Here is a 26,093-nt window from a genome sequence, read left to right on the forward strand (position 1 = left end):
TGCAATGGAGCCAGCCGCCAGGTCTTACATGCTGAATCTTTCCCGGTAAGACACAGATTATTAGAAAAGGGTTAAGCAAGATATGAGAATTAGCCAGTAAGGACTAGGGCCAATGGGCCAAGCAGTGTTTAAAAGAATACAGTTTGTGTGTTGTTATTTTGGATGTGAAGCTAGCCAGTGGCCGGGAGCTGAGAGGCAGAATGCAGCCCACAGCTCATACTACAAAGCTATACCAGCATATATATTTTAAAGGTATCTTGACTGTAGAATTTAAGTCTAAGAACATGCTACTTTGGAAAAAATGGTTCTGTTTTTGTTTCCACAGAGGAGAGAAAGCTGTGGATTTTTTTTATTGGCTATTATGGTTAGATTAAACCAGAACCCCTGAAGTGAAGGCCCAGGTGTTCCAACATTCACAACAGCTTCAAGACTGCTCACTGAGATGGACCAACCACACAGGATCCCCCGTGAAAGGTCTGATTAACAGTTACCCAAATCAGGAGGAAGTGATATAGGAAAACTACACCCTAATTCTGAAATATTGTTTATAAATGTTTGCTTTCATTTAAAGGGGATTAGAAATGGTTAGTGGTCACAATCAAGGTCTTTCTAAAGAAAAAAATGGGATATGATATAGAAATGAATACTTTACATTGGTATGGGCTTTGGTTTAGTGATACAAATTTAAGGCCAATTTTGTTATATGTATATTTCTACTCTTCTGTAAGGCATTATGTTTACAGAGTTCATTAAAAATAATGCATAATTTAAAATTATGGATTAGTAGATAGTCATCTATAAAAAATAGTCAAATTGCAGTCATGTTAGTTAGGTTTTATAGATGTACAGAGATGTATTTCAGATGGATTGGTATTATCCAAAGTTTTCAAAGACCTACAGAATATGGCATTTAAAATATTTTAAGAACTTAGACTTTTCTTTCTCTTTCTTTCTTCTTTCTTTCTTTCTTTCTTTCTTTCTTTCTTTCTTTCTTTCTTTCTTTCTTTTGTTTTTTTGAGACAGAGTTTCTCTGTGGTTTTGGAGCCTGTTCTGGAACTAGCTCTTGTATACTAGGCTGGCCTCGAACTCACAGAGATCCACCTGCCTTTGCTTCTGAGTGCTTGGATTAAAGGCATGTGTCACCACTGCCCAGCAGAAGTTAGACTTTTCTTAACAGTGAGACATGTCTTCTTCTGGCAGCACCAATTACTTCAAAGTGGTTGATGGACACAAAGGAACTCTGAAGGCGAAGGCGTAAGTCACAAACACCAGTTTGGAATTATGATTAATAAAATGGTTATTTATTTAAAGGGAAAAAATTTACAGATCACTGTCACAGACCACAGCCCTCTGCACAATCAGGAAGGGAGTCTAGTCGCCGGAAGCGGAGAAGGAAGTAAAAGAGAGCGAAGAAGGAAGTGGCCGCTATTTTAAAGGGAGAGAGACAACGCCCCAATGGGCTGGTATCTCAGTGGCTATTGGCTAGAAGGACCTCCCGCAACACCTCCCCCTTTTGTTTAAGTAAGAGAGTTCTAAACCTACTATGAAATTATATACAATAAGTACAAATATCCTATTCTAACTAGCTTAAGTCTTGTATAATAAATAGCTTGGCCAAGTCATGAGTGGAAAGTAACTACATTTATATAGTCTTCAACCCCATCGAAGATCTGAGAAGGGAAAAATGTTACCTGAGTAATTAGGAAGTGCAATCAAACAACTTCCAAAACATGGAACAAATCACAGAGACAACTAGCTACCTGGGCAATCACCCAAGGTCATGTTTGCAGCATTGAAGCAACCAACTTTGGCTAAGGCCTAACATAACTGACATACCATTTTCAAAGGCAAGAAACTTGTCAAAACTATCTTACCCTGTCTTGGCAGGATATGACAGTCCTATTTTTTCCATTCATGGATACTCTGTATTTCTGTCAGTGTTTGAGGTATGGGCATTTCTTTGCCCAAAGGCCAGTTCAGTCAAGAAGAAAGGCTCCAGGTGGAGCAGTGTTGCCAGGAGCAATTGGGTCTCACTACCACAAAACTCTGAGTTAAATTAAAGGCCATTTTCTACAGTCCTTTGAAGAGTTCAAAGATTATCTATCTATACTGAGTATAATCTCTATGTATCTAAAGGACATGATTAGTCTAATTATAAATGACAAACTTAGAATACTATTGATTTATATAATTCTCAATACCTATCTAACTTAAAGACTAAGACAATAAACGACTGTGAAACAAATGAGGACAATGACCTCCAAATATAAACAATGTACAAATATACATTGCAATATGGTAAATATATATCAATACACAAACAATATATAAGTATCTTAATCAGAGGTAGAAATGTACACCATGATATGGTAAATATATACAATATATATCAATAAAATATTTGTCAATACATAAAAAATGTTTTAAACAGAGGTAGAAACATGCATGCATAAAATAGCCAATATAATTTCACTTTGTATTAATATATAAGAATCGACACCAATATATTTGTCTCAAAACAATAACTCAGAAGTACCAACAAGTACCAATCTATTATCCCATCATCTCATTATCCCTCTCTTTTTTTTCAAATGATCCCTGAGCTTACAAAATTCCTTCCCCAACCCTCAACCATATACTAATTATAATCAACCCCTAAATGATGTCCCTAAACCCAAGGGCAAACTTTACTGGGAGAGGGGACATCGTCCTCTAGAATTACTTCCAGCTGTCATGGGGGTGACGTTCTTTCTGGGGGATCCTGTGAAAGTAAAATGATGGTTAAATTTCAAGATCAATGTCTTTTAAAATTGCAAATAGTCTCTGAGTATTTTGTGCAGGTCTGGCCAGAATGTTGTATAAGATGTGCACCATTTCAGCTAACCAAGTTGGAACTGTCTTGTGCAGCTGGTACCCAAAACAGGTCTTGTAGTAGCGCTATCAGTATCATGATGTCATATCAACCAGGTGGAGTTGTTGTTGTGGGGCCCCATCTTCTTCCTGGGAACTTCAAATGTCACTTCAGGAAAAACTCACTGTTCATTGTGAAAAACTTAAACATTAATCATATAGACATATGTATATATATATATATATATATATATTCAATGAAAGGCATGATAGATATATTCAATGAAAAGTATGATCGATATGAAGAAAAACAAAGATGTTTTCTAAACTCATATTTCTTTCTGTCCCATATCATGGCTCTTGACATGAGACAGAAACTCCAGAAACTCTGGGTTTTTCTCTTACCAACAGGCTTGGAATTGGAGAGGGACTGAGCCAGAGTCCAACTTCAAAACCAGCTCTAAATTTAGAAATATGGTTTAATATATTTTACTTACACAACCTATTCAGTTTTCTTGATAGTTCCTATTGGGCAGGTATTTTTCCATCTGTCAGTATCCAAACATCCAGGGTCCCTTGAATTTTTCAAAGATGAGTGTTTTCCTGTGGAGAGAAGAACAAAACTCTGCCCCCATGCTATATGTTTTTCTTATCACCTGTATGAATATCATCATTGTGGATGAGTTGTCATTTCTCCTTTCCAACAGGTTTCTCCTCTTCAAATGGAACCTTTATTAATTTTGATGGTATCCACAATTTTTCTTCTCCTGTGGAAACAAGAGTAAAACCCCTTCCCCAACGTAACACATCTCCTGGCTTCCATTGAGAGGTCAGCACATCTTTGAAATAAATCAGTTGATTTAGTTTAGCAGACTTTTTCATTATCCAATGTCTTTCTGTTGCTGTCGTTCCTTTCTCACTAACGTTAAGAAAATTCAAGGTTAATAAACCATTATGTAATCTATTTCCGGGGGTATTTTCAGTCCCTTTCTGTTTGTTCAGCATGTCCTTTATAGTACGATTTGATCTTTCTATAACTACCTGACCTGTATGATTATTTGGTATACCTGTAAAATGTTTTATATTATAATAATCAAAAACAGCATTTCATTTTCTTAGATACATATGCTGGACCATTATCTGTCTTTATTTGTGCAAGTATACCCATGATGGCCATAACTTCCAATAAATGTGTGATTACTGAATCAGCCTTTTCTGAGCTCAGGGCAGTAGCCCATTGAAAACCTGAATATGTGTCTATGGTGTGGTGTACATATTTTAATTTACCAAATTCCATAATGTGGAACACACACATCTGCCAGATTTAATTTCTTTTAGTACCCTTCGGGTTACTTCCTGCAGGCAACGGTGTTTGATTATAGAGAGAACAAGTAGGACATCTCTTTATAATGTCCTTAGCTTGTTGCCATGTAATGGAAAATTATTTCTTTAGTCCTTTACTATTGACATGATGCTTCTTATGAAATTCTGAGGCCTGCAACATGCTTCCAATCAATAATTGATCAATCTCAGCGTTGCCTTGGGCTAGAGGACCAGGCAGACCTGTATGGGACCGGATGTGTGTTATGTACATCAGACAAAGCCTGTTCCTGATTATGTCTTGTACCTGGATAAACAATGAAGTCAACTCTATGTCATCTGGTATAAATTCAGTGGTTTCAATATGCAAGATAACTCTTTCTGCATATTGTGAATCTGTAACTATATTAAGAGGTTCTTTAAAATCCCTTAGCACCATAAGAATGGCATATAATTCTGCCTTCTGGACAGAATTATAAGGGCTTTGTTCCACCTTACTCAATTCATCTGACTTATAACCTGCTTTCCCTGATTTATTTGCATCAGTATAGAATGTACAGGCTCCAGTTATTGGAGCATCACATACAATTCTAAGAAGAATGCAAGAAGTTCTCTTTATGAGGTTAAGTCTACCACTTTTGGGATAGTTGCTATTAATTTCTCCCAAAAAATTAGCACAAGCTCTTTGCCATGGTTCATTGTCTTCCCATAACTTTTGTATTTCTTCAGTAGTAAAAGGCACTATAATTTCTGCTGGGTCTATACCTGCTAGTTGACGAAGTCTCAGCTTACCTTTTATAATTAATTCAGAGACTTTTTCCACATAAGTTTATTTTTTTACTTGGTTTATTAGGTATAAATATCCACTCTAAAATAATATCTTCCCTCTGCATTAGAATCCCTGTAGGAGAAATTCTGGAAGGCAATATGACTAGGATGCAGCTAAGATTTGGGTTCACCCTATCCACATGTGCCTTCTGTAATTTTTTCTCAATCATTGTCAGTTCCTTTTCTGCTTCAGCTGTCAGTTTTCTTGGAGTATTCAAATCTTTATCACCATCTAAGGTTTTGTTTAAATGAACTATTAGATCAGGTGTTATCCCAACAGCTGGTTGTAGACTGGAAATATCTCCTAACAATCTTTGGAAGTCATTAAGAGTCTTTAACCAGTCTCTCCTAATTTGTGCCTTTTGTGTTTTAATTTTCTCTAACCCTAATCTGTAACCTATGTAATTAATAGAATTTCCTCTTTGAATCTTTTCAGTAGCAATTTGTAATTCCCACCTAGGCAAGACTTTCTTCTTCAAACATCTTTTCTAAAGTATCTTTATTTGAGTCCATAATTTGTGATTCTAAAGAAGCTAAATAAGAGGGTGAGCACAAGGAAAAACATATAGTTATCCTCCTGGCTATGGGAAGTAGACAAGATTGCCGGGCAAAAAATTGGAATCTTGGGGGTGGGGTGTGATGGGGGTATGGGGAGATGGGGAAAGAAAAGTGTGAAGGAGAGGATGGGGGAACTTGGGGAAACGGGATGATTGGAGATAAAGGTTGGATAGGTGAGCAGGGAAGCACATATCTTAGTTAAGGGAACCACCTAAAGGTTGGCAAGAGACTTGAACCTGGAGTGGCTACCTGGTGCCAGGGCAATGTCCCCAGTTATTTTCTTGGGCAGCTGAGGATAGGGAGCCTGAAATGACCCTATCCTACAGCCATACTGATGAATATCTTGCATATCACCATAGAACCTTCATCTAGTGAAGGATGGAGATAGAGACAGAGGCCCACACCAGACTGAGCTCCCAAGGTCCTAACAAGGAGCAGAAAGAGGGGGAACATGAGCAAGGAAGGCAGGACCACGAGGGGTGCACCCACCCACTGAGACAGTGGGTCTGATCTATTGGGAGCTCACCAAGGCCAGCTGGACTGTGACTGAAAAAGCATGGGATAAAACCAGACTCTCTGAACATGGCGGACAATGAGAACTGACGAGAGCCCAAGGACAATGGCATGGGATTTTGATCCTACTTCATGTTCTGGCTTTGTGGGAGCCTAGACAGTTTGGAAGTATCTTTATTTGAATAAGATAACAAGATGTAGCCGTGCGGTGGTGGCGCACGCCTTTAATCCCAGCACTTGGGAGGCAGAGGCAGGCGGATCTCTGTGAGTTCGAGACCAGCCTGGTCTACAAGAGCTAGTTCCAGGACAGGCTCCAAAACCACAGAGAAACCCTGTCTCAAAAAACCAAAAAAAAAAAACCAAACAAACAAACAAAAAAAGATAACAAGATGTCATCCATGTAATGATAAATCATGGACTTGGGGAATTGTTTACGAATTATTTCCAATGGCTTACTTACAAAATTTTGGCACAATATAGGACTATTGAGCATACCCTGTAGGAGGATAGTCCATTGACATCTCCTACTAGGCTGAGAATTATTATAAGTAGGCACTGTGAAGGCAAATTTTTCTCTATCCTTTTCTTGTAACGGTATAGTGAAAAAACAATCTTTCAAATCAATAACTATAAGAGGCCATCCTTTTGGTACTAGAGAAGGCAAAGGAATTCCAGATTGTAGTGGGCCCATAGGTTGAATTACCTTGTTGACAGCTCTTAAATCTGTCACCATTCTCCATTTACCGGATTTCTTTTTTGCAACAAACACAGGAGAATTCCAAGGGCTGGTTGATTCTTCAATATGGTGAGCATCTAGTTGCTCTTGCACCAGCTGTTCCAATACCTGTAATTTATCTTCAGCTAGAGGCCACTGTTTGATCCATATTGGCTTCTCAGTTAGCCATTTTAAAGGTAGGGCTGTTGGTACCTCTAAAGGTTTGTTATTTGCTGTATGTTCTTGTACAGCCTGAATGGCTGGTGACCTTTTTCCATAATACCTCATCATATCCTTCCCAGAATTGTGAGTTCCTGGAACTACAGGAATGTTAATCTGGGTATTCCATTGCTGTAGCAGGTCACGGCCCCATAAATTTATTGCAATATTGGCTATATATGGCCTTAGTCTTCCTATTTGCCCTTCAGGCCCTATGCATTCAACCCATCTTGTGCTTTGTTTTACACGAGATAGGGTTCCAATTCCCAGGAACTGAACATCCACCTCTTGAAGAGGCTAATTCAGATGCCAAGATTCTGGAGTAATGATACTTACATTCGCACCTGTGTCTAATAAGCCTTCAATGAAAGTGCCATTTATACAGACACTTAGCTTTGGTCTTTGATCGTTAATAGAAGTCTACCAAAATATACGTTTACTCTGTCCTTCTGGGATTTTGACTCATCCTCCATGCATAATTCATCATTTAGACCAGTATTACTTTTTACAGCAGAAATTGGAGCTTTTAATTTTCTTGGTGAGGCATGTTCTCCACTGTGACTGGGAATGACTGGGCCACTGTTGGCTTGGGGACCTGCGAGAGGCCCCTTAAGGAGTTTCCCGATGATATCGGGTTGCCCTGTCTGTCTCTTGTTGACCTGCATTCGTTGGATCAATGCCAGCCTTTACCACATCTCCTACATATACCTGAAGGCCGAGGTCTCCTATTTTTGTCATTCCCAGAAGAGATATTATTCCTAGAATTTCTTTGCCTGCAATCCCTTTTCAGATGTCCTAATTTACCACAATTAAAACACATGGCATTTTGATGTCTCCTCATTGCTTTGGAAATCACTTCTCCTACCCAAGATTCATCATTATAGCTAAACGTCTCACCATTCATTGTATGCTGAATCCATTCATCCATAGGTGCTGATCTAAACTTTAAAGGCCCAATTATCTTTTTGCATTCTATGTTTGCATTCTCAAAAGCTAGAGATTCAAGAAGTATTCATGTAGCTTCTGGGTCTGTTACCCCTATGTCCAGAGCCTTAATTAATCTTTTCAAAAAGTCAATAAAGGGTTCTCTCTGTCCCTGCCTAATTCTGGTATATGATTCAACCCTTTTTTTCTGGATCTTGTAGCCTATTCCAAGCATTTAAAGCTGCTTGGTGACATAGACACAGTACTTCATCATCATAAAGAGCTTGGACCTATGGATCAGCGTATTCTCCTGCACCAAGAATTTGATCTTGGGAAACCTCAACACGTTTTGCTCTTCCTTGCTGTTCCATATGTTTGGATTCTTCTCTGAAATAAATTCCAAACATCAAGGAAGGTCCATTATCTAAAACTGCAGACACAAACTGACGGAAATCATGGGGAGTAGCTCTAGCATTAGAAGCCCAAGTCCTTATCATTTCCTTAACATATGCAGAGTGCAAGCCAAAATTAACCATAGCTTGCTTAATTTCTTTCAGATCATTCATTGCTATTGGCGTCCATATAGCTTCTTTGACTCCCTTTGAGCCTTTAGAAGTTGATGCTTTGTCAGAATTAAGTATAGGGTATGTCGCTAAAACCCTGTTTAAGCCAGTTCTAATTGCTGGTGGTGGCATTGTACCCTGTCCTTGTGCCTTCTTACTCTGTTCAACAGCTCCAATAATTTCTTTCATCATTTCAAGTCTTTTAATCATTGTCTCTCTTAAATCCTGAATCTCCTGACCTGCATGTGTTTCTAGTGATTTTACTGAGGTATCATTTTTTTGGTCCCCATTCTGCACCTGTGATTCCAGAGCTTTTGAATCCTGAATCTCCTGACCTGCATGAGTTTCTAGTAAAGATTGTATGGTTCTTAGGAGTGCCATATTTTTCCTAAATGATAGAATATGCAAAAGAATACTGAAACCTAGTAACCAGTAAATTAAGTTATCCCCATAGTCATGTAAACCTTGCATGATATAACCCATTGTTTTTGTAACCAAAACAATAAAATTCATGTTGGAAACGAAAACTGCCATTTTACCTATTATTCAGCAGGTGGTGCTGTTGCCAAGTTGCGACAAAAACGGGGTCCTGTTTCAGTGTCCGCCTAGTATTTGTTAAAAACTGGGAAATGCAAGTTGCTCAACAAAGTAAATGCAATTAATTCAATTCCGTACATGGAACCATAAACCCAGAATCCAGGGGTAGAGAAGAGTAACCCGGAAGCTGTGTATGCCTCCACGTGACAGAGTCATCCCAAGGGGTTGCACCTTTCGGCAACTGGCAACCGCGTGCTCTGGTTCCCGCCACTCAAGCGCTGTGCTTGAAAGGGAGATTTAAAAACGACTCAGAAAAAAGCAAACCATGCGGGCAGTGACTCCATGGGCCTGTGAAGTTTAAATCCATGTGGGGAGGCAAACGATAGGCTGTGTGGGGACTTGAAGTCAATCTGAGGTGTCTAGAGGGAAAATATAAAGAACTGCAGCAAGAAAAGCCACTGCGTGATGATTTATGTTAAACTGCTGGCTCCAAGCACAAGGCACAGGCCGCGGTCGAACTGGCGGCAGGCAGCCGAGCGGGGGAAGGAGGGGTCCTAAAACCAAACGTTGGGCGCCAGATGAAGGCGGGGGCGTAAGTCACAAACACCAGTTTGGAATTATGATTAATAAAATGGTTATTTATTTAAAAGGGAAAAAACTTACAGATCACCATCCCAGACAACAGCCCTCTGCACAAACAGGAAGGGAGTCTAGTTGCCAGAAGTGGAGCAGGAAGTAAAAGAGAGCGAGGAGGGAAGTGGCCGCTATTTTAAAGGGAGAGAGACCACGCCCCAATGGGCTGGTATCTCAGCGGCTATTTGCTGGAGGAGCGGAAGGACCTCCCGCAACAGAACTCATTATGGAATTTGCCTTCAGTGTGACAAGGTTAGCTATTTGGGCAAGAAATTGCTCTTGCCTGGACTGCTTGATGGTATGTTATATGAACTGGACAAGCAGGACCCATAGAAAAGTGACTTCTAAACATTCCAGAAGACAGGATGGTCCTCCAGGATTCCTACTTCACAGAAGAAACTAAGAAAGCAACTGGTGAATTTTGCCAGTACAAGACAGAACAGAACTTCAAATTTTTTACTTTAGTGAAAAGTCTACCAGATATTATATGCCTATAGGCTGAATATGGATGCTCCAGTGTTACAAAAGAACTTTGGGTGACTGTTCAGGAAGTGGTATATCTCTGTTATTTCTAGAACTTTGAAAGTTACTTACGACGTACTTCCTGTTGGCTTAGATAATATTATATCTTTCTGGGATCTTTGATGAAGTTGAAGATACTTATTATAGTTTTCCTTAGTTACAAAAAAAATAAATTAGATATAAAACTTTAGACACACTAAGATAGAAGAGATGAGATTATTTTCCTTTATTTGCCAAATGTAAATGGACTAAATATTATAACTATAATTCTTGCTTGATAACTGTTTTGCATATGTAATTTTACTATGTTATAGTTAAAACCTCCCTTTTTAATTAGACAGAAAAGGGGAGGTGATGTGGCATGTTCTTCTGTATATATGTTGCTTTTGTTGGTTGATGAATAACACTGTTTTGGCTAATGACTTAGCAGTCTAAAGCCAGGTAGGAAATACAAACAGAGAAAAATAGAATAGATGGAGTCAAAGAAATGTCATGTATCTTGCAGAGGAGAAAGATGCCAACATATTACCAGTAAGACACATCCTTATAGTGATGCATAGATTTATAGAAATAGGTTAACTTAAGATGTAAGAGCCAGTTAGGAATATATCTGAGCATTTGGCCAAACAGTGTTGTAATTATTATAATTTTTTATTGGAAAAAAAAAATTTTCTGCCTCCTCCCCGCCTCCCATTTCCCTCCCCCTCCTCCCGCCCCTCTCCCCCTCCCCCCCAACTCTTCTCCTCCCTCTCCAGTCCCAGGAGCAGTCAGGGTTCCCTGCCCTGTGGAAAGTCCAAGGTCCTCCCCCCTCCATCCAGGTCTAGGAAGGTGAACATCCAAACTGTCTAGGCTCCCACAAAGCCAGAACATGAAGTAGGATCAAAACCCCGTGCCATTGTCCTTGGGCTCTCGTCAGTTCTCATTGTCTGCCATGTTCAGAGAGTCCGGTTTTATCCCATGCTTTTTCAGTCACAGTCCAGCTGGCCTTGGTGAGCTCCCAATAGATCGGCCCCACTGTCTCAGTGGGTGGGTGCACCCCTCGTGGTCCTGACTTCCTTGTTCATGTTCTCTCTCCTTCTGCTCCTCATTAGGACCTTGGGAGCTCAGTCCGGTGCTCCAGTGTGGGTCTCTGTCTCTATCTCCATCCACAGCTAGATGAAGGTTCAGCTTTTGTTGAGATGAACAAACTGATTCTGTCATTCGTGTGTAAATGTCAGATCAGAGTGATGCTTGACAGGGCTTACACAGCAGTGCCATGTAGAATCAACAGCTCCTTTACCTGGAGACATTGAGGTATCTGTGACATCTAGAGATAGGAATTGGTTTTCTCCCTCTACTATGTGGGTCCTGGGATTGAACTTAGGTCATCAGATTTGATGGTAAGCATTTTACCTATGGAGCCATTTCTGGCCTAGTGCCATTGTCCTTGGCTTCTCATCAGCCTTCATTGTCCGCCATGCTCAGAGAGTCCAGTTTCAACCCATGCTTATTCAGTCCCAGACCAGCTGGCCTTGGTGGGCTCCCAATAAATCAGATCCACTGTCACAGGGGGTGGGTGCATCCCTCGTGGTCCTGATTTCCTTGCTCATGTTCTCCCTCCTTCTGCTCCTCATTTGGACCTTAAGAGCTCAGACCATTGCTCCAAATTGAGTCTCTGTCTCTACCTCGATCCATCGCCAGATGAAGGTTCTAAGGTGATATGTAAGACATTCATCAGTATAGGATAGGGTCATTTCAGGTTCCCTCTCCTCAGTTGCCCAAGGTACCAGCTGGGGACATCTCGCTGGACACCTGCGAACCCCTCTAGAGTCAAGTCTCTTGCCAACCCTAAGATGGCTCCCTTAGTTAGGATATATACTTCGCTGCTTCCGTATCCACCCTTCCTATATCCCAACCATCCCAATCCCCCCGAGCTCCTCCCATCCTCCCCTTCTCATGTTTCTCATCCCATTTCCCCTTTGCCCCATGCCACCTCCCCCGCAAGTTCCCAGTTTTTGCCCTGCAATCTTGTCTACTTCCCCTCTCCAGGCGGATGACTATACGATTTTCTTTGGGTTCACTTTCTTATTTAGCTTCTCTAGGATCACAAATTATATGCTCAATGTCCTTTATTTATGGCTAGAAACCGATTATGAGTGAGTACATCCCATGAAATGATTATTTGGGTCTGGACAACTGGGAAATGAAAGTGCAGTTTCTGTCAATAGAACTCCACACGCTCAGTATGGTATTTACACACACACATACACACAAACACACACACATGCACACACGTACTTTGAACTATTAGTTAAAGAAACTGTCAGCATTCTTGACTGTGAAAGAAGGTCATGTTGAGCTTAATAACATTTTTATTTGTGATTACAGAAAATAATTTATATTGTATATAACTCTAGAATTATTTTTCAGAAATCAAATGAAATGTATGAATTGTTTTGGTGCTGCTGGTGTGTATGTGTGTGTGCATGCATGCATGCGTGTGTGTGTGTGTGTACTGCTTGTAAATAACACAAAAACACAATCTACCTGCAAATAATTGTAGGAATAAAAAACTTCCCTGGTAGATCCCAGAAAAAACTAGGAAGCATTAAGAGAAATACAACCTTAAAAATCTATTCCTAATTTTTAATGCATGGTGCCAATGTGTTAGTTGAAATAAAATACATTGGTATTAAAGAATACTTATGGCATTTACTGAGGAATAAGGCTCATCCACCACTTTTTGCATTCTTTGCAAGCCCCGCTGGATTTAAGATGATGGTACTTGGTGATATCCATTTACATAGAGACTAGAGAAGGCAAAATCTTGCAAAACAGTAGAAGAGAATATGTCTTTATTTGCATACTAGCAAATAAGACTTTGACTTTAACATTTCTGTTGATGATTACAGCTGTGGTAAGTGTATGCGGTGCATGATTCAGCGTTCTTTTGCACTCTTTGGGGATAATACTATTTAATATAACCAGAAGTGAACTTGGCTTTGACTTATTTAAATGTTTCTTTCCCATTAGCATCAAGCACAGAGTGTAAAAGCACAGGGGCTTTACTCCCCACCCCACAAATCAGGTATTGTTTGAAGTTTAGTACAGGAGGTTATAAACTGCAAACAGTTTCATAGGCTTTGCTTCACGTTTTTCCTAATTTAAAGCTACTAATAAGCACATATTTTACCTGGGTATTGACAAAATTTGCTTTTGGAAATTGTGTTAATGTTTCCATAGCATTGTAAACCATTCTGACCTTGTCAGCAGAAAAAAAACAAAAAAGAAAAAGAAAAAGTCCTACCAGGTGACGGAATTCCCACTAATCTGGCTGTTCCCCTAACTGGCTTCTTTGAAGAAATGAAGACAAAGGTATTCATCCAGTTTACATAGTCCACCCAGGTCGATAAAATGGACAAGTGAAGATGGATATACATCCTTCCTGTGATAGCAGCAATCTTCAAACACCTTTTTTATTACCAGCCTCAGCATATTTCATCTACTCAAGATAGCCAAGTTAGCCAAGCTCTCATTTTTCTTCTGAAATAGAAAGGTGTCATTCTGCTGCTACTGTGGGGACATCAGTGCTTTTGTTTTCTTAAGTTGCTATGGTAAGATTGCTAGACAATGAAACTTACATGAACCAACACAGGTAGATAAATATATAGAAAATGTAACATAGAAAACCAAAGGAAGAATAATTTTTTTGAGGCAGGAGTTCTCTGTGTAACAGTTCTAGCTGTCCTGGAACTCGCTTCTGTAGACCAGGCTGGCCTCGAACATACAAGAGATCCACCTGCCTCTGCCTCCCACTGCTGGCTGGAAGGAGTATTTTTTAAATGGTCAGTTGTGACTATTTACCTTACAAAACTCTGAATAGCATTACATCCCAGGTTCATTTCCCATTACTATTCCACTAAGTGATCAAGCATCCCAGTGAGATGAGACTGCATGGCAAAATGTTCTTAGATGTCATCACCATGGTCCACAGGAAGGTTGTGCAAACCGTGTACTCCTTTAGTTGCTCTCTGTCGTTCTATTTTGTGTGTATTCATACAAGGTTGAGCTCTGATAGGTTGTCAAATGATCCAGTCCACTTAAAATGCTGGGATACTAGTACCATTTAATCTTCAAACAATTCATTTATCCTGAGTTAAGAAAAATGATGCTGTCATAGGCCTATGTGTTGACTCTTTGTCAGACAAAGCCTTGGTGGAATGGATGCATCTCCTTGATTTGTAAGAGACAAATGCCAGAAATAGAACAAAACGCAACAAAAAAAAAGTCCATAAGAAAAAGACCCATGGATATCATTTTATGTTGGTCAACTACTACTGGTAATGCTGCATGCTTTGGAGTATGGTTGATATATCCAGGGACATACCATTAGAGAAAACTTATTTTCTCATTACCAGTGGGTATTATTTGTAAATAGCTGCTTGGCTATGATTGATATTCCACATCTACATTCCACTCTAAATGCCAGGACACCTAGCTTGAACTTGTGCAGGCCCTATGAATGCTACCACAGCCTCTGTGATTTAGTATGAGCATCAGTTCTGTTGCATCTGGAAAACACTATGGTCTTTGGAGTCATCTATCACCTCTGGCTCTTACAATCTTTCTACCACCTCCTTGCTCTCTGAGCTCCCTGAGCCTCGTGGGGTGGGCTTTGATGAAGAGATCCCATTTAAGATTGAATGCTCCAAATTCTTCTCTGAATGACACTTTCATGGCGGTATCTTCTTGCTCACCATATTATAAACAAAGTGGTATTTCTTCCCTGCTTTTAAAAATAGTTTAACTTGCACACAAATAGTGGCTTCATTAGGGGTTTTTCACACATTCTCATCATTGTGCATCTTTCTTCTTCATCCCTCTTTCACTTCTGTCCTTCCACCCCTTGAAGACCATTTGGTAGTCTCCATCCTCACCCAAATATTTTCCTCCTGCTTTCACATCATGATTCTAGTTATCTTCTCTTTCTTCTACACATAAGTATGTAATACACATACATATACATTTAAATCTAATCAAATTCTGAGTATGAGAGAACATATGAGTATTTGTCTTATGAGTCTTCCTTATTTTGCTTAGCACAATAATCAACATTTGCACACATTTTCCTGAAAGTTTAATAATTCTATTACTTTACAGTTGTATAAAATGACATTGTCTTTATTGTCTCATTGTCTTTTTCCATTTATCATTAAGATACATAAATAGGCTAAATAGTACTTCAATAAATGTGAATATGCAAGTTTATCTGTGGCTCATTGACTTAGAGACCTTCAACTATATAGTCTAGGATGATTTGGCTAGGTCATACGTATTTATTGGTTTGAGCTCTGGGTTCCCTAGTGACTGAACCAGTTTAGGCCAGCCTTGCAGAAATAAAAGGCTCCTCCTTTCCTTCTGTTTTCAACAGCATTTATTGTCCTTTGTTTTCTTGAAGACAGAAATGCTGATTGGGGTGAGATGGAATCTCAAAGCAGTTTTAACTTGTACTTTATGGATGCTGAGGGTGTTGAATAATTGTTCAAGTATTTACTGGCCATTTGTTTTTCCTGTCCTGAGATTATTAACCCATTTGTTGATTGGATGATTTTGTTGGGAGTTCATTTTGAGGTTCTTAATGCATTTGATTAACTGTCTGAAACATAGTTGGCAGCATTTTTTTCCTCTACTGTGTATTGCCTCTTTACTCTACCAATTGTTTTCATTGCCATGCAGAAGCTTTTTAATTTCAAATAATCTCATATGTTACTTTTGAAGTTATTTCATGTGCTATTGGAGTCTTTTTAGGGAAGACTTTGTGTCTTTGTCTTGAAGTGATTAACCCATTTTCCTCCAGATGTTAGAATGTATTAGTTCTTATTTACGGTATTATGTCCTAGAGTGTATTTTTTACTCATGTAGTGTTTAGTCTTGTCTATGTCCATACTAGGCTATTTTTTTTTAAATGTGGTTGCATGATATAGTTTCAGATTAAGTTTTCTGATACCTCAGATCTGCTTTCTGCTAATGATTGTTCTGACTATTTGGAGGTATTTGTTTCCATGTGAACTTTATGATTGGTCTAGTTGTGCTGGGAATTTAACTTGATTCTAAAGGGAATTGCGACACATCTACAATTTACATTTGATGATACAGCTTTTTCAAAATCTTATTCCACTTATTCCTGAGCATGATAGGCTTTTCAATCTTTTAGTGTCTTCTTCAATTACTATCTTAAAGTATTCCACTTTAGAGTTCTTTTATCTTTATGACTAGATTTATTTTATTTTTCTTGGAAGTATTATATATAAATGGCATTAATTTTTTGCCAGGGTTATTTATGAATATACAGACACCTACTCTTTTTTGTGTGCTGAGTTTTCTATTTTTGTTTTTTGCTTTGTTCAAAGTATAAGATCTTGGAATTTCTTATTAGAGGCTTTAGTGTTTTTATGCATAGGTTCACACTATCTGGAAATGTAAATACTTTGCCTTCTTGTTTTTCTGTTTCTATTTCTTTCTTTTGAACTATTTTGCTTGCTAAAATCTTAAGCAGTATACCAAATAAAAACAATGGGAGTGCGAATGGTTTTCCAGTGAAGTATATGCCCTTCGCATGAAACTAATTTGGTTATTGTACACAATCTAATACCTTTATCTGTGTTTGTAAAAGGGTCTCCTGTAGCCTAAGCTATTCTCAGATTCATTGTGTATTCATACTAACTAAGCTTCAGATCTCCCTGCCTTCATCTCTTGCTAAGGTGTTCTTGAATAAGGTTAGCAACAGATTTATTTCATCTGTGTCCTTTAGGGAAATTGGCCTTTAGTTTTCTTTGGTGTTGTATCCTTATCCAGTTTTTGCATCACGGAAATTCTGTTCTTTCTCTTTCATTTCATGGAACAGTTTGTGAATTATTGGTACAAATTATTTCTTAAAGATTTGGAAGTACTCTAGTGATTCAATCACATCCTGGACTTTATTTCTGGAAGAATTTTATAATTGCTTCAATATTGTTCTTTGCTATAAATTTGTTTAATTTTTTTATAATGTACTCTTTTAATTTTGGTAAGTCATGTTTCTAGACTTTTATTCTCTCTTTCTAGATCAGCTTTTCCCAATCTCTGGATTGTAACCCTTTTGGCAGTCGCATATCAGATATCTTGCATGTCAGATATTATTTACATTACAATTCATAACAGCATCAAAATTGCAGTTATCCAGTAGAAATAAAATAATTTTATGATTGGAGTAACTAAAACATAAGGAACTTTATTAAAGGGTTGCTGCATTAGGATGGTTGAGAAGCACTACTCAATATTCACCACTTTGTGTCATGTAAGGTTTCTAAATTTTCCTCTGGATTCCAAGAGAATCTATCGTCACTCCCCTCTTATGAATTTGGATCTAATTTTATATTTTTAGAATTTTCTACTTCTGATAATAAAATTATTATGTAATTAATATTTTGAATGAGCATTACATTTTATGAACTGTAAAACTTGATGCAGGGTACTAGAGGTGCAGCTCTAAGTGTGTGTTTAGCATGCATGAAGTTCTAGGTTCAATATCTGGGATTAAAATCCCACAAATGCAATCAAAAGATTTGGTAACTGAAGTGATAGAGCCTATATGAAGCAGTGAAGTGTTTTGCTTTTCTTAGAAACTCTTGGTAATTGTGATGAGATTCTTAAGACTGAACATCCACTGAAAGACATCTATCAACTCAGAAGCATGTATAGAGTGCCAACACTAATGATGTCTGCTCAATGACTATACATGGAGGACATCTGTTTGGGTAATGCAAATGTATGCCAATCTGCATTTATCCTGTATTCCATCTGGGTATAACAGCATCCAAATATGTTCACTCACTATTAATATGATAAAATTTAACATGTTTTCTTTTAATTTTTTTTAAAAGCAAGTAACAAATTTATTTTTTGAAAAATACCATTTCTCCCAATTTCCTAATCTGTCATGAGTGTTATGATTGAAGGTCCTGTCTATCTTTGGTTTCTTTTTTTTTTTTCTTTTTTTAAGACTGTTGTAGCAATCAGTCTTCTTCCTTGGAGTTTATAGTGACTGTATATTATTGGCTATAAAAGAGCTTGAGTATTTCATAGACTGAGATCTTTTGATCTTGTATATAATCATTCTTTTTATTCTACAGATCAGGAGACTGAGAGAAACAGGAGAGTTTGTTAATTGTCAAATTGGTAAATTTCAGCTATACATTCAGGACTAGTTAAAGCATGTAAATGCATTAGAAATATCTTGGGTTGGGCAAGAGGCAAAACTTTTGAAGGAGGAGACCTGATATTCAGAAACTACCACAACCATTTAGTGGGCAACAAAGTTTCTTGAGTTCAGATATTTAATTAAGTCAAAGCCTCATGCCTGCTAGTCCCAGAGAATATGATTTTAAATCCCGTCTTTCAGGCATTGTCATATGCTAAGTGACCATGGATCTTTGTTTACCCCAGGTTATATACCTTGGCGTTCTTGTGATATAGTTTAGCATATTTTTCAGTAGAGCTTTGATATACAGATAGCAGTGATTAAAAATTACTAGCTTTTTACGACATTGTCATCTCCTGGGTTTTATAGTTGGCCACTAATCAGAAATGAGATGCCTCTTACTGGCTTTTCTTGTTCTCCTTAATCATAACAGAGCCCCAGGGTGCAACTAATTAGTTTATAGCCACTTTTGAGGACGTTACTGTTCATGTGCTGTCATATATTTTCTTAACCAGGAACACAGATACATAGTCTCTCACAGGGCAAAAGGTGATTGCCCACATATTTCTCACTATGATTCTGTATATTTAGATAGATGCATATTTGTGAATGCATTTATATTGTAAAACAATGCATATTTGTCTTTATCTGTATGAGTTACATTAAGAAGCTACATTACTAAAAACCTACATGGAAGAAAAAATAATAAATTTACTTCTTTCTCTTCAATGATAATGACTTTTATACAGAAGCTTTTCGAAGATTACATATAACAACACATAGGCAGATGATTATAATTTTAGAAACAGAGATCAATATCCAAAGATACACAGGAAATTATGTCTGATTCACTGCATTGTCTTTGTTTGGTACATGCAGTATATAAAACATGTTAAAAATGACACACCTAACACAAAACTCATTGATGACTTCTCTTTCGTATAATGCTGGTTCTGAAATGGATAAACACTGCTCGTACATGCTGACTTACTTTTTCTTACTTTTGTACTCATTGTAAATTACCATTGGAGCTATTTTCACCCCAAAAAGGCTGTCCTTACCCAGCATGTGGAGTTCAAGTGATAATCTAAGTTATTTCTGTCCAGAGTGAAAGGGATGCAGTGTTCCTTCAGGACCAATGCCTTGGGGCTGAGTGTAGCAAGACTTTTCAGCCCTTTTATGAAAGCCCAGGAAGTTCTGCCATCAGCATTCACTCCACACAGATAACCCCTATGCTTGAATTTGCATTTTTCTTCTCAAAACTTATCCTTATGACCTGGAGGAGGTAAGCCAGAAGAACCATTGCATATTTGTGTTAAATGTCCCTGCAAGGCCATTCATTACTGCCTAGGCCACTAATCTGGAGTGGTATAGGAAGTGGTGGAATCTTTAAAAAGTAGGAGAAGCTTAGGAGAAGGAAGTTGAATTATTGGAGGTGTGTCTCCAGAGGTGAGATTAGGTCTACAACTGTATTCTCTCATTCTGCTTTGTTGCCTCATGACAGGAGTAGTTCTGCTCCATTACTGCCAGAATGTTCTGCTTTACCACACAAACCACAAAACAGTGGATCCAAGTGATCATGAGCTGAAACATCTGGACTGTGAGCCAAAAATTCCTTCTTGTTAAGGAAATCACCTCAGGTGTGTCACAGTGCTTTCAGAGAACTAACAGGGGAGCATCCTATCTCTATACTGATGGTATGTTTATTTCCATTCTTATTATTTCCTTAAAATTTGCCCATTCTGACCTGGTTTCATTCTCAATATATCGTTCCCATAACTGTAGTGCACTTGTTAGTTTTTAAAAATATATAGGACAGAGTGTTTTTAGGGGACTGTAGGAAATACAGAGTCAGTCTTTCACAATGAATTCTGCAAGTTTTCTGGAGAATTAAGAGACTTGTTATTTTTGTTGTATGATATCATATGATATATTATTTTCTTTAGTTTAATAACTCCTTAAATAAGGATGACTGTAGCATGCCTTTTACTTACCACATACCAGGCTGTGAATTCTGTTTTATTTGCCTTAGTGCCCAAAGTTGTGGTTACAGAGCATATGGTAAGTGAGGAAAGGTGGATAGAAAGCTTTGATTCTTTGACGCTCATAAAGGAATCTACCTAATGAACAGGAAGAGGTGAGATTAAAGAGGATTCTTTCTGTTCAGAGGAACTCATTTACCTTAACAACAGCTCCAGAGACCATGTAAAAGTACCTCATTCCTACACATGGAGGAACATTCCCAAAGATTATTGAGTAATTGCATTGCTTACATGTAATGGTAACTTAGAATTTTGTGTAAAACAATGTTAAAAACAAAACCATAAAAAAAAAAAACTACGAGGAAAGCTGTGCCTTGGGGAAGCCAGTTTATAATCCCAGGTAATTGTGAGGTAAGAGGATCACAAGTTCAAATCCTGTCTAGACTATAGATTGACTTTTAAGGTCAGACTAAGGAACTCAGTGAAACTCTCTCACAATAAAAAGAATAAAGGTGGCTAGGGATATAACTTGTCAGTAAGAACAGTTACGGGGAATGGGTAAGGATCTAGATTTAATTATTAATCCTGTAATAAATAAAATAAATACAACAAAATTTTTATTTTACTAAGCCTGACCTAGATGATGCATGGTGATTGAAAAGGTGAGAATTGCTGGAATTACAACACAAGAGGGATGGATTTAAGTAAATATGTTCCTATGCATGTGTGTCAAGTGCATATTGATTGATGCAAAGTAAAAGGACTAGTATAATCCCTGTAACATGAACATAGCAGCAGTAATCTCTAAAGAGATTTTAAGACAATTTGAGTACTATGTATCAAGATTTTTGACCAATGTCTACATAAATTTACACATCTGTATTTGTATATCTGTGTGTATGTATGATAACATTTCTGTTCATTGATTTAGTAATATTTAATAATAATAATCTTTATTAATAATCACATTGGGGAGTACCATATACCAATTCATAATCCTTTAAGTTACTATATGAATTATAATATTGCTCAGAACTCATTCAGTTTGAATGACTAAAATGTGTAGATAAGGCAAAATGAAAATAATGCAAATAGATTCACCTTTTTTTTTTGTATGTGAGCAGATAAGAATTCACCATTTCACTCAACTTGAAAAAAACTCCAAATTGCTGGATGTAAGGCATGAAGTGTCTGGATGAAGAATATCTGGGATTATTGGGAAGAAAGAAACAAGATTTTCAGAAGAAATTATGAACCAAGTCCTGGCACATTTAAATGTTTCCTGGACAGTACTGTGTACATAGAATTTAAGAGAATTAATATTTTGAATTTTTAATAGCCAATATACAAAGCTTTTAAAAATGTGAATAGTGATATTATAAATTGAAGCATATTCTCATAGACCATGGACAACAGCCTATGGTTTACTCCTTCACTCACCTTATTTATAGAAATAGCAACGGGAACCATAGGAAATGGATTCATAGCACTGGTGAATATCCTTGACTGGGTCAAGAGAGGAAATATCTCTTCAGTAGATCAGATCCTTACTGCCCTTGCTTTTTCCAGACTCAGTTTTTTGTTGTCCATGCTCATTTTTATGTTGTTATTCATACTGTGCCCACATTTATTTATGGCTTCAGAAATGTTTGTGGTAACTGAAATTGTCTGGACAGTGAATAACCACTTAAGCATCTGGCTTGCTACATGCCTCAGTGTCTTTTATTTTCTCAAGGTAGCAAATTTTTCTAACTCTTTTTTTCTTTACCTAAAGTGGAGAGCTAAAAAAGTGGTTTTAGTGACATTACTGTTATCTCTGATCCTTTTGCTTTTAAACATTGTAGTTACAGTGGCATGTATTCACTTATGGATTAATTCATCTGATGGAATCATGCTTTATAGTTTGAAGAATTTGACACTACATTCCAGAGTTTTTTTATTCACCAACTCATCGCATGTTTTCTTACCCACAGCCTCAGTGTTCATGTTCATCCCCTTCACTGTGTCCCTGGTAGCTTTTGTCCTGCTCATCTTTTCCCTATGTAAGCATATTAGGAAGATGCAGCTTAATTTCAAAAGATCCAGAGACACCAGCACTATGGCCCACATGAAAGCCTTGAAAACTGGGTTTTCCTTCCTGATTATATATGTAATATATTTACTTTTTATTGTTATAGAAATTTCAAGCCTTGGATTGGTGGAGAACATGCTGATCATTTTGTTTGACTACTCTTTTGGATTAGCTTTTCCTACAAGTCACTCAGTTGTCTTGATTCTGGGAAACAGTAAGCTGAGACAAGCCACTCTTTCTGTGCTACGGTGGCGGTGGCTGAGATGCCATTCCAAAGATATGTACATCTTGGGTCCCTAATTAATTTCTGTGTTCATTATGTAAATTCTTGAGAATGATCAATCAGTTTACAGAAACAAGTGATCCAATAGGGGAAATGGGAAAAGTGGGGTTCCTTTAGGGGTATATACAAAGAGAGAATGGGAGGAAGGTAAAGTGGAATAGCAGTATACAAGTAATCTTACAGAGAACAGGATAAAGGGGAGGATTTTAGGGAAGGAGGAGAGAGGTAAATATAGGAGGAGGAGCTCGATAGGTAAAATACCATATGGAGGGCTGAAAAAGTCACAAAGAACATACCAATGACTATAAGGAAACCTAAAATTCACTATACATATAAACATGCATACATTATGAGTGTGTGTGTGTGTGTAGTTTTAAGAAATTTTGTCATTTGGATGGGCAGCACTCCCTCTAAGAAGTAGTCAAATACTACTTAAAAAAATCCCCAATGCTAACTATGGCTAGTCTTTTGAGCTAATAGCCAGGGTAGTCTAAAAGACTCCTGGAACAGAAAGTCTATTGTATGTTTCAGTTGTACCTTTGGTTATTGCCAATGGTAGAAGGTAAGTCCTTATTGCTGAAGATACCACACAGTTAGAAAATGGGCCCAGTGCCCAGAGTTGTAACTGACCTACAGCCCTCCTCCTTGAGGACTAGTTTTCAAAGTAGTAGAGGCCACTGTGTAAGATAAAAGAGGGAGGAAACTAACATCCCTATCCAGCTGTGACACCTGTGAATTGCATCAACAACCACCATGACACAATAATCCTATGGATTTGGTAGTGGCACACATATCTTGGCAGTAACCAACTACTCTCTAATTGTACTTAAAATTCTCTCAACAAGAGACATAACATGCCTGGTCCTGAGAAAGTAGCTAACTACTCACCAACTAATAGCTAAGGAAATCATGATTATTGGAGAAGAATCTACAAAACCATTTACTAAATCAGCTTAATCCCTAACAACTATCTATAACCATTTGTCCCTATACTCACAGATAAATGTAATCTTTACTCATCAAAATTTCTCTTTGCAACAGTTTAAGATCACTATAGCAAAATACAACAATTGAAATGCAGAGTTGTGAAGCCCAGTCCCAATGGATGCATCTAGAAAACACTCCCACACCCCAAACTCAGAAAATAATATGAAAGAGGGGGCAGAAAAATTATTAAGAGTGTTGACTGAGGTTTTCTGTCCTGCCTGGTCCTGTAGCTGTTAAGTCTCAAAGAAATCACACGGAGGTCTATATTAGTTATAAACTGATTGGCCTAGTAGCTCAGACTTTTTATTAACTTTTATAACTTATATTAGTTCATTATTCTTGTCTATGTTAGCCATGTGGCTTAGTACCTTATTTGGCGAGGTAGTCACATCTTGCTTCTTCTGTGGCTGTGTCAGTACTGCAGAGAGAACTTTTTTCTTCCTAGAATTCTTGTTGCCCCACCTCTACTTCCTGTTTCATCATCCTGCTTATATTTCCTGCCTGGCTAATGGGCAATCAGCATTTATTTAAATTATAAATGACAGGGTACAGACCATTGTCCCACAGCATAAGAGTCAGAAGATCAGGGACTTTGCTTTGAGGTTATGTCCCCTACTAGTGGCATCAGAAGCTACATCAATTAAGTCTCATGAACATGTCCACTTAAATGTCAGCTGAACAAGGAGGACACCAATGAATATGCCAAACTGGATGTGGAAAAGCTCCCAAATCCTCAGTCCTACACAAAGAACAACAGGTGCTGAGTAAAGCTGGAAATAGGTGAGGTGGTCTTCCCCAGGGGTGAGCACACCAATTGATTGTCTAGTGCCAAATGATCATTCCAGAAAGCATACATACTATTAACATTATATGGACTCAACAGACTATATTTGGAAATATATATGCATGCATATATAAATACATGCTCACATGCAACAACAACTGATGAAAAGTGGCCACAAATTTGAAGGGAGTGGGAAAGGGTATATATGTGGTTTTGGAGGTGGAAGGAAAGGAGGAAATGTAATTAAAGCACAATCTTAAAGCCAAACACAAAAGAGAAGATTACAATATTGTAAATAATTATGCAATCTGAATCCATCACATCCAAGAGTACTGAGTCTTGTGGGGAAAAATTAAGTTGAAATTTTCATTGTGTATAAAGCAACACACAAGTAAAGTCCAGAAATTTTGATTAAAAATCATTTGATAAGTATAATCTTTAAGTATTTTTTATTATGAATTATTGTGTAAAGCTAAAGTTTGCAAATAAATGTTTGGAATAAGAACTAATTAAATGCATTAAACCCTTAGTAAATACAATTATGTATATCACCACTTCAGGATACTCCACACAGAACTTGATCCATAATAGTGGCAAAATTATAGTAATGAAGTAGTAATGAAAATATTTTTATGGTTAGGGATCACCACATTATGAACTGTATTAAGAGGCCACAGCATTAGGAAGGTTGAGAACCACTGGTCTTCAGTTTCCCAAGGTGGTAAGGGCTGGAGAGTAACTGCTGGAATACCAGGTCAGAGTCATCCTCCTAGCAGGACATATTGATAACATCATTATCATTGCCATAGACTTTGTTATCATTATATTGTTCTGCTTCTTCCAATGAATTGGTATCAGGACAAGGTTAGATGAACTCCAAGACACACACACACACACTAAGCAGTCCCATACTAAAATTTTAATATAGAAGTTGTAACAAAACTGTTGTATTAGAAATGAGAAATAAGTTAAGATTGTTGAAAGTTCAAATAACTTGAATGCATATAAAAATAATATTTTAAAAAATTAGAATAGGACTATGTCATTTATTCATTATTTTTCTTGGGTTTTAGAGACAGGAATCTCATTGTGTAGCCTTAGTTGGACTAAAATTTACTATGTAGACTAGTTGGGTATGAAGTCATTGAGCTCTACCTGTCTTTGTTTTCCTTTACCTGCCAGGTGCTGGAATTAAAGTTGTGCACCACTTTGCCTGGCTGTGACTGTTCTTTGAATAGTCTATCTGTTACTTCTTTCAAATGTAGAATTTTCAGTACATATTTATTAGGTAAATGTGATTTGTTGGTTATATACATAATCAAAAATATTTTTGTGAGAATATAATTAATTTCCCCCTTTTTTTCTCCCTGTAAATCATCCCATATACCTCTCTTTGCTCTCTTTGAAATTGAAGGGCCCTCATTTTCATTAATCATCATTTTTGTGTGTGTGTGTATGCATGCATGGTTGTGTGCATTTGTGTGTGTATGTGTGTGTTTATAAACTTATCAGGCTATATGGTGGTACTGTATGTTTTCAGGGCATTCCATTTGGTATTGGATAACCAAGTGGTATGTTCTTCTCTT

At 37.6% G+C, this 26,093-nt stretch overlaps 1 protein-coding gene across 1 annotated transcript; it reads left to right on the forward strand.

The window, feature by feature from the left end:
- The first annotated feature begins 1,183 nt into the window (after positions 1-1,183).
- Positions 1,184-22,753, forward strand: LOC130883837 (taste receptor type 2 member 123-like). Its single transcript, XM_057784637.1, is given in 2 exon segments — positions 1,184-1,254; positions 21,772-22,753. Coding segments are annotated over 2 exon segments (1,053 nt in total).
- The last annotated feature ends 3,340 nt before the right edge of the window (positions 22,754-26,093 follow it).

This window comes from Chionomys nivalis, chromosome 1, assembly GCF_950005125.1.
Source record: "Chionomys nivalis chromosome 1, mChiNiv1.1, whole genome shotgun sequence".
NCBI classification, from domain to species: domain Eukaryota; kingdom Metazoa; phylum Chordata; class Mammalia; order Rodentia; family Cricetidae; genus Chionomys; species Chionomys nivalis.